Source organism: Protopterus annectens, chromosome 6.part0, assembly GCF_019279795.1.
Source record: "Protopterus annectens isolate FY-2018-M chromosome 6.part0, PAN1.0, whole genome shotgun sequence".
In the NCBI taxonomy this organism is placed as follows: domain Eukaryota; kingdom Metazoa; phylum Chordata; order Ceratodontiformes; family Protopteridae; genus Protopterus; species Protopterus annectens.
In genome coordinates, this window is record NC_056737.1 from 1,583,041,035 (window position 1) to 1,583,054,627 (window position 13,593).

General features: G+C 39.4%; 1 protein-coding gene across 1 annotated transcript in view; it reads left to right on the plus strand.

Annotated features, from left to right (window-relative positions):
- Positions 1-13,593, plus strand: part of UBR7 (ubiquitin protein ligase E3 component n-recognin 7) — a 410,797-nt gene that overhangs the window by 296,814 nt on the left and 100,390 nt on the right. The window contains exon 6 of the mRNA XM_044073691.1: positions 4,831-5,016. Coding sequence (XP_043929626.1) covers positions 4,831-5,016 — 186 coding nt within the window. The remainder of the gene's footprint in view (positions 1-4,830; positions 5,017-13,593) is intronic.

Below are 13,593 nucleotides of genomic sequence, written 5' to 3' on the forward strand. Positions count from 1 at the left end.
TTTTTCCTTGTTTAGCCTGGTGAGTGGAACATCAGTGTGCCTGACTGTAGAGTCACCTATGACTAGAGTGTTTGGGTGCAAGTATGCCTTATGGAGGCTGTAATTGAGTGGCACACTGAGTATGTGGGCTATGTGTCATTTACAGGTTGGTGTTAGAGGGTTGCTTTACTTCTGCTTTGGAGGTCTCTCTGGGCAGATTTGTACTGAGAGCCTCCGCGTATGTAGATGTGTGTTTTGTGTTTCTGTGTGTGTGTTTTGGTGGTGTAGGTTTTGAGGGGCTATGTGATGAGTGTGGTGCGGTGCAAGTGTTTACCTTCTCCTCTTGACTGTCTAGGCCAGTCTTTGGTGAAGAGAGCTTTGCTTCCAGTTTGGCTATATAAGTGCATCTCTCACAGGTTGTAGTGTTGGATGGTAGGAAGAGAGGGTTGTCTGTGTATATGAGGCAATTGCTGCATTGTCCCAAGATGCCCAGATTCATTAGGTAGACAGGAGAAAGCACCGGGAGCTGACCTTTAGACATGTCAAAGTCAAGTCAAGTCAAAATTTATTTATATAGCACCTTACAGACAAAAAATGCCACCAAAGTGCTTTACAAAACAGTAATCAAAAGCAATAAAAAACATATAACATAAAAAATTTAACTAAAAGTAACAATAACATAAAACAAAACAACATTAAAAATCATTTCACCTCATTAAAGGCCAATTCATAAAAATAAGTTTTAAGATTTTGCTTAAAAATTGTCACAGAAGACGACTGCCGAATGTATAATGGAAGCTCATTCCAAAGTTTTGGAGCTGCGACAGAAAAAGCTCTATCACCCTCATCTTTAGTCGTGCCTGGAACCACAAGTGAGGGACAGATCTTCTGACCTAAGAAGTGGTGTCCCCGATTGGGAACATAAGCATGGAGCATATTCCTGCCAAATATACCGGCGCTTAAACCATTTAAAGCTTTAAAGGCCAATAACAAAATTTTACAAATCTAACTCTGAAAAACAGGTAACCAATGCAATGCCGCCAATACAGGCATTAAATGGTCAAACTTTCGTTTGCCCTCCAAGAATTTCCCAGCAGCATTTTGAACAAGCTGCAAACGGGCTAAAGCACCTTGACTCACTCCAAATAGAATAGAATTACAATAATCAAGGCGTGAAGTTATAAATGCATGTACAACAACTTCCAAATCACCTTTAGACAAAAATGGTTTTACCTTAGCCAAGCGCCTTAATTGATAAAAAGAGGATGACACCACCCCATTTATATGTCCCCTATGACATGTCAGACATGCATGAATAGGTGCTTATTTATTAAGTACTAAAAACTGTTTTCCTCTAGACAAGTGAGGAAAGTTGAATGCTGTAGTAGTTTGTAACTTATTTAGTGCTTACAATGAGTTCAAAACAAGTGCCGAGATCAAAGAAACAGATGAGTGATAAAACTAAAAAGCTGGCTAGTTGCAAGGGAAATTTTGAAGAACAGACTTTAAAGCACCAGGAATAGTTTAACCCCAGTTAAGTGTGTGGGGGGGGGGGGGTTAGGAGCTCACACACAGTCCTGGACACAGCAAATCCGTATCTGACCTGCCACAGGAAAGGGGAGAAGCAAGCTTAGAATTTTTTTTCAGTAAAGTGGAAATGGAGAAAGCTGGAACAGAAGTTAATTCAACGTTAAGAATCTGAGTGAGTTGGCCTTCACAAATGTTCTCTATTAGATTGAGTGAACTAATGACACTATCCTGGGAGGAGTGTCGGATCAAATATATAGTATGAGTGGGCAACTGCAAAGCCACCAAGTATAAGAACACACAACACTAGGGAGGGTGGATGGGAAAAATTACAGTTCTTAGCTGTAGCCACTAAATGAAAGTTTTAAACAGATCAAGGAGCGGAGACAAAATGCACAGAAAAGCTCGGATAGAGCACTCACAAACAGAAAATACAACTCTCTGTATGAAAAGGCAGTTTACAGTTAAGTAATGTTAAAACAGTATAAAACAGTACATAAATGCAGTGAAACAATAAAAAAGCTTTATAACGGTGCAAAAATGTAGTAGATCAACTGTTTAGCACAATTATAAGCATTTCAGAAGTGCAGTTCAGTGAAATAAGTGTAAGAAATAACTTATCCTGCTCTTGGAATCTTAAGGAATTTCCACTTATGCAATGCAATCCAGAGCCTGACAATACAAGCAGAACCTTATAAGACGCAGGTTTATATAGCAGTAAGAATGGAAGAGTTGGAAGATCAGATTACTACTCAGCCCCTGCTATTACCCAATCACTCATACTACAGAAGGTCAGGAGGCCTTGTTACTCTCAATAATAATGAAGACAATCTGCCAGAAACACAGAAAACTCAAACAAAACTACCAGCCTAGACAACAGGCCTCTATCAAGATTTTGCCACCTGAGCAGAACACAGAAACCTCACTTTAAAAGCATAGAACGAACACCCACAAAGAGAAAATACAAGTCTCAGTATGAAAAAGCAGTTTACAATTTAGTAATTTAAAAAAATGCAGTTATGGTAATGCACACTATTACAGTTCCTAGCTGTAGCCACTAAATGAAAGTTTTAAACCGATCAAAGGAGCGGAAACAAATGCACAGAAAAGCTCGGATAGAGCACTCACAAACAGAAAATGCTACTCTCAGTATGAAAAAGCAGTTTACAGTTAAGTAATGTTAAAACAGTATAAAACGGTACATAAATGCAGTGAAACAATAAAAAAAGCTTTATAACAGTGCAAAAATGTAGTAGATCAACTGTATAGCACAATTATAAGTGTTCATTGAAAAAAGGAGGATTAAATGCAAGTAGTGGTGATGGACCTTTGATTAAGATGGTGCCAAGCCAATTTTTTCCACATTTTTTGCAGTAGGTGTGATAGCGTTATGTTCAACTGCCCCCCTCCAAAAAATCTTTCCTAAAATTAGTGCCAGTTTTCTGATTTGATCCTATTGTATATTTTTTGAGTGTTTTTGCTAGTGTCTATCTCTTTGTGTGTGTAATTTTTGTTGCCATCTTTAACAATCCTATTTGCTGTTAAGAGCCTGTATGATTCAGCGCTAATTGGTAAGCAAGGAATGGAGTCAGCAGAGCAAATTTGGTTACTTCTGTAGCACCTTAATTATTAAATCTAAGGAGATTGTCCTAGTCGCAGAATTTTGGACATGTATGTGCAATTTAGGCATACTACTTCCTGTGACTAGTTACAGCAGATGAGTAATGGCAGGCCTACAGCTATGCCATTAGTGTAAACTGTTTCCAGCCTTTTTAGTGTAGACCAGTATGAGCCAGTGGCAAATACTAGTCCTTTAGATCATGAATTGTAGGATTAGCAAGGTTGGTGTGCATGTTGCCACATGAGAGAAGTTGCATATGGTCCTATGGTTAAATATTTTCAATGATTTGGTAAGACTAATATGCCAGTAAGGAATTTTGGCTTGTACAGTTGAATTTACCCATATCCTTTTATGGCATATCTATGTAGAACAGTAGAAAATGTTTAAAGTATGTTTTTTTGTTTGGGTAGGTATGGCGTTTGAAGTTTGGGAACGTAGTTGATGAGAAAAAGTGAGCAATGCATTTTTCATCGTAAGAGTCGCTATAAAACCTTATTTTGTCATTGTTTTACAGGAAGTTTTGAGGGATATTACTAAATTTTGATCAGTTAGTCTCTGTTCCCGAGGATAGCATGGGTTTTCAAGTTGGTATAGAAGGCTGGCTGGTACAGGCAAATGGGGTTTTGGCTCTTCGTCATGGTATGGAGGTATATTCCATACTTTCTACTGTATGTATGCAGACCTTTTTTTCTACTGTTGACTTATCTTCCCTACTGTTTTGAACTTTTCAGCTTAACCTTCAGCTGTTTGATGACTTGATCATGAGGTCTTCCATCTCCATGTCTGGGCCATCCCCAGGCTTGACAGAAGCCCATAATGATCTAACTTGAACTGTCAATATCCAGTACATTTTGTAATAGGTCACTTTATCAATGTTCAGTGCTTTATACTTTCACACGTCCAAATACATAACAGTTTAGTATTACCCATTCTTTTTGAGCTGCAAATTTCTTACTGAAAAACAAGATGCTGAGTTCATGCTTTTCTTCACTGCTTTGTCTGTGGCCAAGACCGCAAGGCTAATGTGCCAGGTAATGGCTCATAAAGCAAACAGTAAACTATTTTGCCTTGCTAGGGAGCTGACTTCTGGAGTGTACTCATGCTGTTGTCATTCCAGGCTGGGGAACAAAGCCACAGCACCATTGTAGCCAGTGGGAGGGGGAGTGAAGTGTCCTTGGGCCTTCTCTGTTATCTGTCGGGGATGATTCATAGATGTTACTGCCTCATTGTTGATGCACGACCCAACAGAAAGACAAACCTTCTAAAACAGTTCATCAGATTGGAGTGGATAACATTCTGTGCTTGTTTTGCAATGGTGGTGGTGTGCTAACAGCAGATGAGGACTCTGAGGGAAAAGATCATACTTTTCCTACCAATAAAACCAATGTAGATCTTGCTACAGACAGAGGAGGTAGGCCTTCATAGGTCAGGTTACAGTGATTCAAAGAGTGAAGGCACCACATGATGGGCAAAGAGGCCATACATGAATATAAAAAGGTAATTTGGGCAGCTAGACCCCCCCCCCCAAAAAAAAGTGTATGGGGCACAAAATTCTGCTCTATGCAAACTGCCTTTCAGTGTCACTGACCTTTTTCTCCTTGACAAGCTGAACTTATTTTATAACACTATTTAAAATTAATTTTCTTGAAGGAGATTTGTGTATGCAGAAGAAAGTTTGATTAATGTTTTTGAAATCTGTTTAGACTCTTGTCAATGGTGATGTGAACTGTGTGAAGAAAGATGACACAGCAACAAACTCAGATGTACAAGACTGTCTTTCCAGCTGTAAACTACATGAGCTGAAAGCACAGACAGTTGCATTAGAAAAGACTGCCACATATTGGTACCAGAGTTGGCGTAGCAAGTTGTGTACATGTCAGGACTGCAAGGTAGGTTTCTCTGTTATAAAGTTAATGACCTGCCCTGTTACACAGGCAAATGACCCTCTTATGAGGCTAAATTAATTTGAGATTTCCCTTTGAAAGAATGATGTATTTAACTTTTTGAAAATTTTATTGATTATAATTATTGGTTCTGGCTGTTATCGGTGTCTCCTTTCAATCTGCAGTGCCCAACTGTTCCATGGCTTGGATGTGATCGGTGTGTTCTGTCTCCTCAAGTAGAAATGTACATCATTGCTGCATGTTTTCAGTGTTGCCATGGCCTTCTGTTTTTTCTCCTCTTTGCAGTCTGTTACTGTGCAGATCTTCCTTGAGAGATACTCTAGCTTCTGGGATTCAGTGGATGAAGTGTGAAAGTTGACAGACTCGACTTAATCTCCTCATCCTACCCTTATTGTAGATGCCCCTTTTTTCCGACTTATTGCGTTACTCATGGAATTGTGCCTATACAACACTGAGTCATTCTTATGGCAAACCTATAAACAGTGATTTTTACTAAACCCCCAACAGCATTTCAAAACCCAATTCATAGAGAGGGAGAGGGAGAAAGTCCAAGTATTTTCTTTGGGGGGATGTTTTATCTAAAAAAGTGAACTTGGGTTTGGTTATAAGAAGTAGGTAGTGGAACATTATCCGACGATGAGATTCTTGTATGTGTCAGTCTTATGGAATTTGTTTTGAAACACAATTATCTATTTTTTCAAGGAGAATATTTTCACCAAAAAAGTGGTGTGGCCATGGGAGCAAGGTGTGCTCCTATATACGCCAACATGGTTTTGAATACATGGGAAGACAAATTCATTTATAATGGGATTTACAAAGATTGTTGGGTCCTATATAAACGTTTCCTCGACGATATTATCATATTTTGGAAGGATGGTCCAGATAGGCTAGACGATTTTATAAAATACATTAATCAGACCACCACTTTTTAAAATTCACTCATGACATTAATGTAAACAGCATAAATTATTTAGATATCTCTTTAGAAAAAGTAGGTGACCATTTGAAGTCAAAAGTATACAGGAAAAAAACTTTTTCCAACTCTTATTTACATTACAACAGTGCACACCCTTTACATCAAAAGAAGAGCACTGTAAAAGGTCAAATGGTAAGGGTTTCTAGAATGACGTCTGATAACCAAGATTTTAGTGATGAACTTGACTTTTTGGTCAGTATGTTCTTGGATAGAGGTTACCCTTTAGATCTGTGTAATAGCATTAAAACAGATGTTGTAAGAGGGAGAAAAGACAGATTTGCACCTATATTAAGCTATCAAAATTACTCCACGGTTGCTAACGTCTAAGCATCAGGGTCACTAGACAATAGGAATACAGATAACAAATATACCCATTCCTTTGTAACCCAATACAGTGGTGATGCTGGTATTATAAAACATGTGTTTTTTTAAAGAATGGGATAAATTTCTCAAAATTACAGATCTGGGTCTCAGTAAGTCGATGGACTCCTTTAGCATCATTTTTAGAAAAGGACGCAACATTAAAGATTGGTTAACAGTCCCAAAGAGAGAAAACAAGAAAAGCAACAAAATTAAGGGTACATTTTCCTGTGGAATGTGTTCACAATGTTCCTTCATGATTAATACACAAAAAATTTTTGTTCAAGTGAGAGAAAAGGACATTGTTAGTAAAACATACAGCAACTGTAATTCTTTTGGAGTGGTATACATTGCTTTGTGCGAGATTTGCTCGGTCTTCTATGTTGGCAAGACCGAGAGAAAAATTAAAAGAAGGATTTATGAACATTTGAATGACATTAAAAAGAAGAATGAAAATAATGCATTATACAAGCATTTGACTACCTGCCCTTTGGCAAAATACAAGTTTTTTATTCTAGAAGAGGTAGCGAAAGATGAAAGAGGTGGCCCTTGGGAGACCCAGATAGAATATAGGGAATTATTTTGGCAAATAATTTTGGAGGCAAATAAATTCCCTGGGTTGAATGATAATGTCTCCCTTGCTCCAGTTTTGAAATTAAGGGCAGCTAAATTGTAGTAAATATACATTTCTTCATTTCCTTTATTTATTCTTTTTTATTTCTCAATTTCATCTGTATTTCATACACGTCAAGAAAAATCAATTTTTATACATTTAACTTATATTTATTTATATATATATATACATCAATTTACATTTATTTATTGATACATGTTGAGTCACTGTATTGTGTACAAAACTCTAGATGAATTTTAGACTACATACTATGTTTTTATACACACACGTTTTTATATACATATAGATTTTTTTTATATTCATAAATTTTAAATATTTATTGATTATTTATACATTTTATACATTTTATATTGGTTGAAAAGAGTTAGTTTTCAGAGATACATTTTTAATATTTACATCTGGTTACACATTTCATGCCCATGGGGATCTGTTTATCTATTTATACACCTATATATAGATCTATTTATTAATATTTATTTATTTATATATATTTACATTCAGATTTTATTGATTATTTGCACATTTCTCTGTCACAGAGAAGAACATCTAGGATGGAATTTTAATGTACATCTAGTTTTTGACCACTAGATGTTAGTATTGTTGGGGAATTTAATACAAACAGGTTCATATACTACAAAGTTTTCTTTTTCAAATAATGGGACCCACTTTATTGCTTTATTTATGTACACTTATCGAAAGATTGGTTTCATGGCATATATATTCATTTTATCTCTTATATCTCTTTTATTTGGTTAAATAGGAACATAATATTACATTTTATTCTACTTGTTTTATGTTACATCTATTAACATTTATTTGTTGTTCAGTACAGGTGTATATTCATTCATTATTCATGAGGAATGTTTGAGTTTCATTGGGTATTTTAAGTTTCAAGCAATTGGGCAGCATATATAAAGGATTGTTTGGTCATGTTCATTTGTCTGATGAAGTCTTAGAATAGACGAAATACGTGTGATTTGGTTTGTTTATGTATAATAAAGCTGTTTGTTCGAAGAAAAGTTGTCAGGTGCATTTCGTCCTCTTCACAGTGCTTGGTCTGTTTACTAGTTTATTTTCAGCACTGCGCTTCAAATTTTGGTTTATAGGTAGTGGGAATATAACAGTAATTTTTTGTTTTATTTTTCTCCCCTGTTGTCTGCTGTTCAATGTTAAGTTGTCAATCTCGCCTTCATTCTTGCTGGATGGGTTCGGAGCCGAACCTCGGCTCCGACTCTGCCTATTACTAAAGCTCAAGAGCTATTTTTTACTGGCTCGAGGCTATCCTATGTCCCATAATGCTAGGCGTGATATACCCAGATCTCATTTGCCACTTCAGCTATGAGGTTGCGTCTTTTTGCCGGCTCCAGGTTGTATTAATCTTTTTCTTGTATTTAGTCAGTTTTTTGGGTTCTAACCTTAGCGATAGTTATTTCTAGTTACTTACCCTATAGATCCCTGTTTAGAATCCCCTCTTAGGTAGTTTTTTTTTCTTCAGTTTTCCCCTCACTGAATAGTTAGGCCTTTGGCTAAACTTGTTCTATACAATTCTGTAGTAGTAAATTTTTCTATAGATGTATGTGTGTGCCTAGAGTTAAATTGTGTTAAAAAGTGTGAGTTTTTTTGTTTTTCTTGGTCTGTTGCAAGCTGTTTGTGTGTGTTTGTGTGTGTTTGTGTGTGTTTGTGTGTGTTTGTGTGTGTTTGTGTGTTTGTGTGTGTTTGTGTGTTTGTGTGTGTTTGTGTGTGTTTGTGTGTTTGTGTGTGTTTGTGTGTGTTTGTGTGTGTTGGTGTGTGTTTGTGTGTGTTTGTGTGTGTTTGTGTGTGTTTGTGTGTGTTTGTGTGTGTTTGTGTGTGTTTGTGTGTGTTTGTGTGTGTTTGTGTGTTTGTGTGTGTTTGTGTGTGTTTGTGTGTGTTTGTGTGTGTTTGTGTGTGTGTGTGTGTGTGTGTGTGTGTGTGCGCTGTTTGTGTGTGTGCGTTTGTGTGCGTGTTTGTGTGTGTGCTGTTTGTGCGTGTGCGCGCATTTGTGTGTGCGGTTTGTGTGTGTTTGTGTGTGTGCGCGTGTTTGTGTGTGCGGCGTGTTTGTGTGTGCGTGTGTGTGTATGCATGTGTGTGTGTGTGTGCGTGCATGGAGTGTGTGTGTGTGCGTGCATGGAGTGTGTGTGTGTGTGTGCGCTGCGTTTGTGTGTTTGCGCTGCTGGCTGATTGTGACTAGACCACCTAGAGTTGTCTTTTTCGCCTGTCATCCTTGTTTCAGGATGTCGAAAAGACACCAAGGTCTGGTTAAGAAGCGTGACTCGTGCTGTCAGAATATGTCTCTGACAGACGGTCACACTTCTTGTGTATATTGTTGGGTTTCTCCTGCAGGACTCTTGTTCTGTCTGCCATGCGTTCAGTCCAAGAGTCCTGCAGGAATGCAGAAACAAACTTATTTTGAGAGGCTTGTTGAAGCCTGAAGGTTCTCCGGCTAAGCCTTCTGGTAAACCTTCCAAGCCCGCCAAACCGTCGGCTCCATGTTCGGAGCCGTCGCCGAGCGGAGGTACTACTACTACCACTGCATCGGTTCCGGCCGGAACCAATGATTCGAGGCCTCAGTCTGCTCCGAGACTGCTGTCGGAACCGTCTTCGAGCAGAAAGCGTTCCAGGTCTCCTTCCCTGGAATCTGTCCATTCGGCTCCAAAGTCTCCCTTGTTATCAGAGCGGAGTCACAGGTCCCATTCCTCTCTGTCTTCCAGGCTGTCGGACCATGACCTCGAGAGGGTGGTTAGCAGACTACTTAAGTCGCAGGCACTGGCCCAAATGTTGCATAGCCCTCCTCATCAGGCAGTGGCTATCACTACTCCCTCTTCGATTCCTCCTCCGACTCTTCCTTTGAGTAAGGAGCCGGAGATTGTAGGGGTCGGGACCGTCGGAACGTCTGAGACAATGCTCCTTTCAGCTCCCTCGTCGGCTCCAATCTCTTCCTTGGTTCCATCCTTGGAGGGATCCGGGTGCCGGGACTCACTCGGTTCCGAGGGGGCGAGTGGCATCGGACCCTAGTCCGACCCCGTTCTCCCTCTCGGATCCTCGGCGCAGGTGAGTTCGGCCCCGGAGCCGTCCCTCTCAATGCCGGGAGGAGTCCTTGTCTCTTCGGAGCGGGGACCCCCTTCCCTGCCTTTGAGGTCATGAGGAGTGTGCTGGCCCCTGTGCCTGCTCCACGGTCGGCTCCTCCCTCTATGGTGCCTGCTTCAGTCCCTATCCGCCCTTCCGATCCCGAGCGTGGAGAACCAACGCTGCAGGTAGCTCCATTGGGTGTATCCTCCTCTTCCGAGGCCTCCCCTGATCCTTCAGGGGAGCCTCCCGAAAAGAGAAAATGCAAGAGGAAGCATGTAGACTCCCCTGAGTCAGTCACGTCGGACACCGACTTGGATGAGTCAGAAGGGTCCCCAGGGTCCCCCTCTGAGGATGTCTCATTTTTTGACATCCTGGAGATTCTTAAGCAGAGGGGAAACTGGTCTGCCCTTAACCCTTCTGAGGACGAGTCGGTGTACCTGGATGTGTTCGGTTCTCGCCCTTCCACCTCCTAACCGCTTTCGACCCACCTGGGCGGATGTGGTGGCTCGAAAGGCGTGCATGGCTCCAGATACTATGGAACGAGCTCCCCGGAGGCCTACAAAATTTATTACAGCCCCTTCTGACAAGCAGTTTCTAACTAAGGGCGTCCCTGTTGATGCCATGGTGGTGGCGGCCACTAAAAAGGAGTTGGCTGACCCTTCAGTACCTGTCCATCCTTTTAATAAGGAATCTAGGACTATGGACAGGTATGGTAAGCGGATGATGTTCTTCGTCTTCCATTGCTGCAGTCCTGACTATCGGGTATAGTCCGCGTCCCAGTCGGCCCGAATACCAGAGAGATTGACGCCGGTCAGGGCGGCATTAGACTGATGCGCCAGTACGCCAGGGTACTAATGCGCGATGACCGGGACGCCATATCCTCAGTCTTTTGTCGCGATGGTCCGATGCAGAAGCAATTTTGGCGAGTGTGCAGGTTGGCGATTACGCATTCGAAATATTTCCTCAAAACCGGAGTTTCAGACCGGAAACAGAGTTGGTTGGCACTTCGCTGGGGAACATTTTGGTTTTTTCTTGCCTCAGTATTTTACCGATGTCCAGAAAAGTGAATAACTGTATTTTGTGGGAAACAGATACCTCATAGGGATTATCATACCCTGTGTGTATACTCTTGGTTTAGGGCTACCCTTTTGGTTCCCGGTATTTTTTTTTTTTTTAAAATTCCCCCTGACCCCTTTCCCCCAAAAAAACAATTTAAATTTTTAAATTTTTAAAAAAAAAAAAAAAATTTTTTTTTGGGTTTAATTTTTCAGGTTTTAAAAAATTTTTTTTAAAAGGAAAAGGGGGAAAACCCTTTTTGGGGGGTTTTTCCCCCCTTTTTTTAATTTTAAAAAAATTTTTTTTTTTTTTACATTTAAGGTTAAAAATTCATTTTAAACTTTTTCCCCCAAAAAAAAATTTTTTAAAGGGTGGGGAGGGGTTTAAAAAAAATTTTTAAAATCTTTTTTTTTAAATTAAAAAAATTGGGATTAATTTTTTCCATTTTAAAAAGCCTTTTAAAAAATTTTTTTTTAAAATTTTTAAAAAGGGGGGGTTTAAAAAACACATTCTTTTTTTTTTAAAAATTTTTTTAAATTTTTGTAATTTTCCCCCCCAAAAAAATTGGTTTTTTTAAAATTTTTTTTTCCCCTTTTATTTTTTAAAATTTTTTAAACTTTTTAAATATTTAGTTTTATTTTTAATTTTTTTTAAAAAATTGTTTTCGTTTTTTTAACTTTAAAATTTGGGGGGTTTTTTTTTAAAAAATTATTTTAAAAATTTTTAAAATTTTTGGGTTTTTTTTTTCCCCTTTTTAAAAGGGGGGGAATTTTTAAAAGGGGCCCGGGTTTTTTTTTTTTTAAAAGGTTTTTAAAGGGTTTTTTCTAAAACCCTTTTTTTTAATGGGGTTTTTTCATTTTTCCCCTTTTCTTTTCCAAAATTTTGGTTAAAAGGAAAAATTTTACATTTTTTTGTTTTTTTTCCTTTTTTTTTTTAAATTTTTAATTCTTTTCTTTTTGGGATTTTTGGGATTTTGTTTCCCTTTTTAAAAAGGGGAAAACATTTTTCTTAACCCTTTAAAAAAAATGGGGGAAAAAAGGGGAAATTCTTTTTTGGGGTTTTTTTCCCCTGTTTAATTTTTTTTTTGGGGTTTTTCCCCAAATTTTGGTTTTTTTTAAGTTTTTTTTTTTTTCCCCTTTTAAATTTAAGTTTTTCCCCCTTTCCCCCCCGGGGGGAAAACCTTTAAAAAAACCCCCTTCCCTTTTTTTTTTAAAAAGTATTTTCCCGGGGTTTTAATTTTAAAAAGTTTTTTTTTTTTTTTTTGGTTGTTCAATTTTTGGGTTTTTTGTTTTTTTTTTTTTTTGGGGGTTTTTTTTTTTTGGGGGGGGTTTTTGTGTTTTTGGTATTGGGTTTTTTGGTTTTTTTTTTTTGTTTTTTTTTTTTTGGGTTTGGGGGGTTTGTTTTTGGTTTTTGGTTTGGTTTTTTGTTTTTTTTTTTTTGGTTTGGGTTTTGGTTTTTTTTTTTTTTTTGGGTGGGTTGGGGGTTTTTTTGGGTTGGGTGTGCTTTTTTTGGGGGGTTTTTTGGTTTTTTTTTTTTTTTTTTGGGGTTTTTGGTTTGGGGGGGTTTTTTTTGGTTTTGGGGGGTTTTGTCATTGGGTTGTGGCTTGGTTCTTTTGATCCACCTGGTTTTTTTTTGCCGTCACCCTTTTTTTCAATGTAAGAAAATTTTTAAAGGGTTGCTTGTGAAAGTCTCCCCCTCACATTTTAATTTTTTTTCCCACCTGAGGCTTTGTTTTTGAGCCAGCCAAGATTGGGGAATCAAAAACCTTTTTTTGAGGGCTTTTAACCTGAATTTGCAAAGTTTGGGTCCTTCCCCCCAAACCCGGCTCCATTTACCCCCCGGGGGACATTTTTTCCCGTTCCGCCCTTGGGGATTGCTGAGACTCTGTGGCCCCCTAAAAAAAGGGTTATTCCCCCAACTTAGAAAACCCCCCTTTGTTTAAAAGGGGGGGCCCCCTTCCCCTTCTTTTTCCAGGTGTCGGCCAGCCTAAGGGGGGTTAGAGCCTTTTCCCAGGACGGAAATTTCATACCCCTTGGGCAGTGGTTCCCTATTTTTACCCCATTTCCCTTTGAGTGGACCAATTTTTAGGGGGGGATCCCTTTGAGACAACCCCTTTTATTTTGGGCTATTTTTTGGCCATCCGGGGGATGGTCCCCCCCGGGTTCCGGGGGCAGTGGCAACCCTATATTTGGTTGGCATGATTGGACCCTCTCAATGCCGGGAGGAGTCCTTGTCTCTTCGGAGCGGGGACCCCCTTCCCTGCCTTTGAGGTCATGAGGAGTGTGCTGGCCCCTGTGCCTGCTCCACGGTCGGCTCCTCCCTCTATGGTGCCTGCTTCAGTCCCTATCCGCCCTTCCGATCCCGAGCGTGGAGAACCAACGCTGCAGGTAGCTCCATTGGGTGTATCCTCCTCTTCCGAGGCCTCCCCTGATCCTTCAGGGGGAGCCCC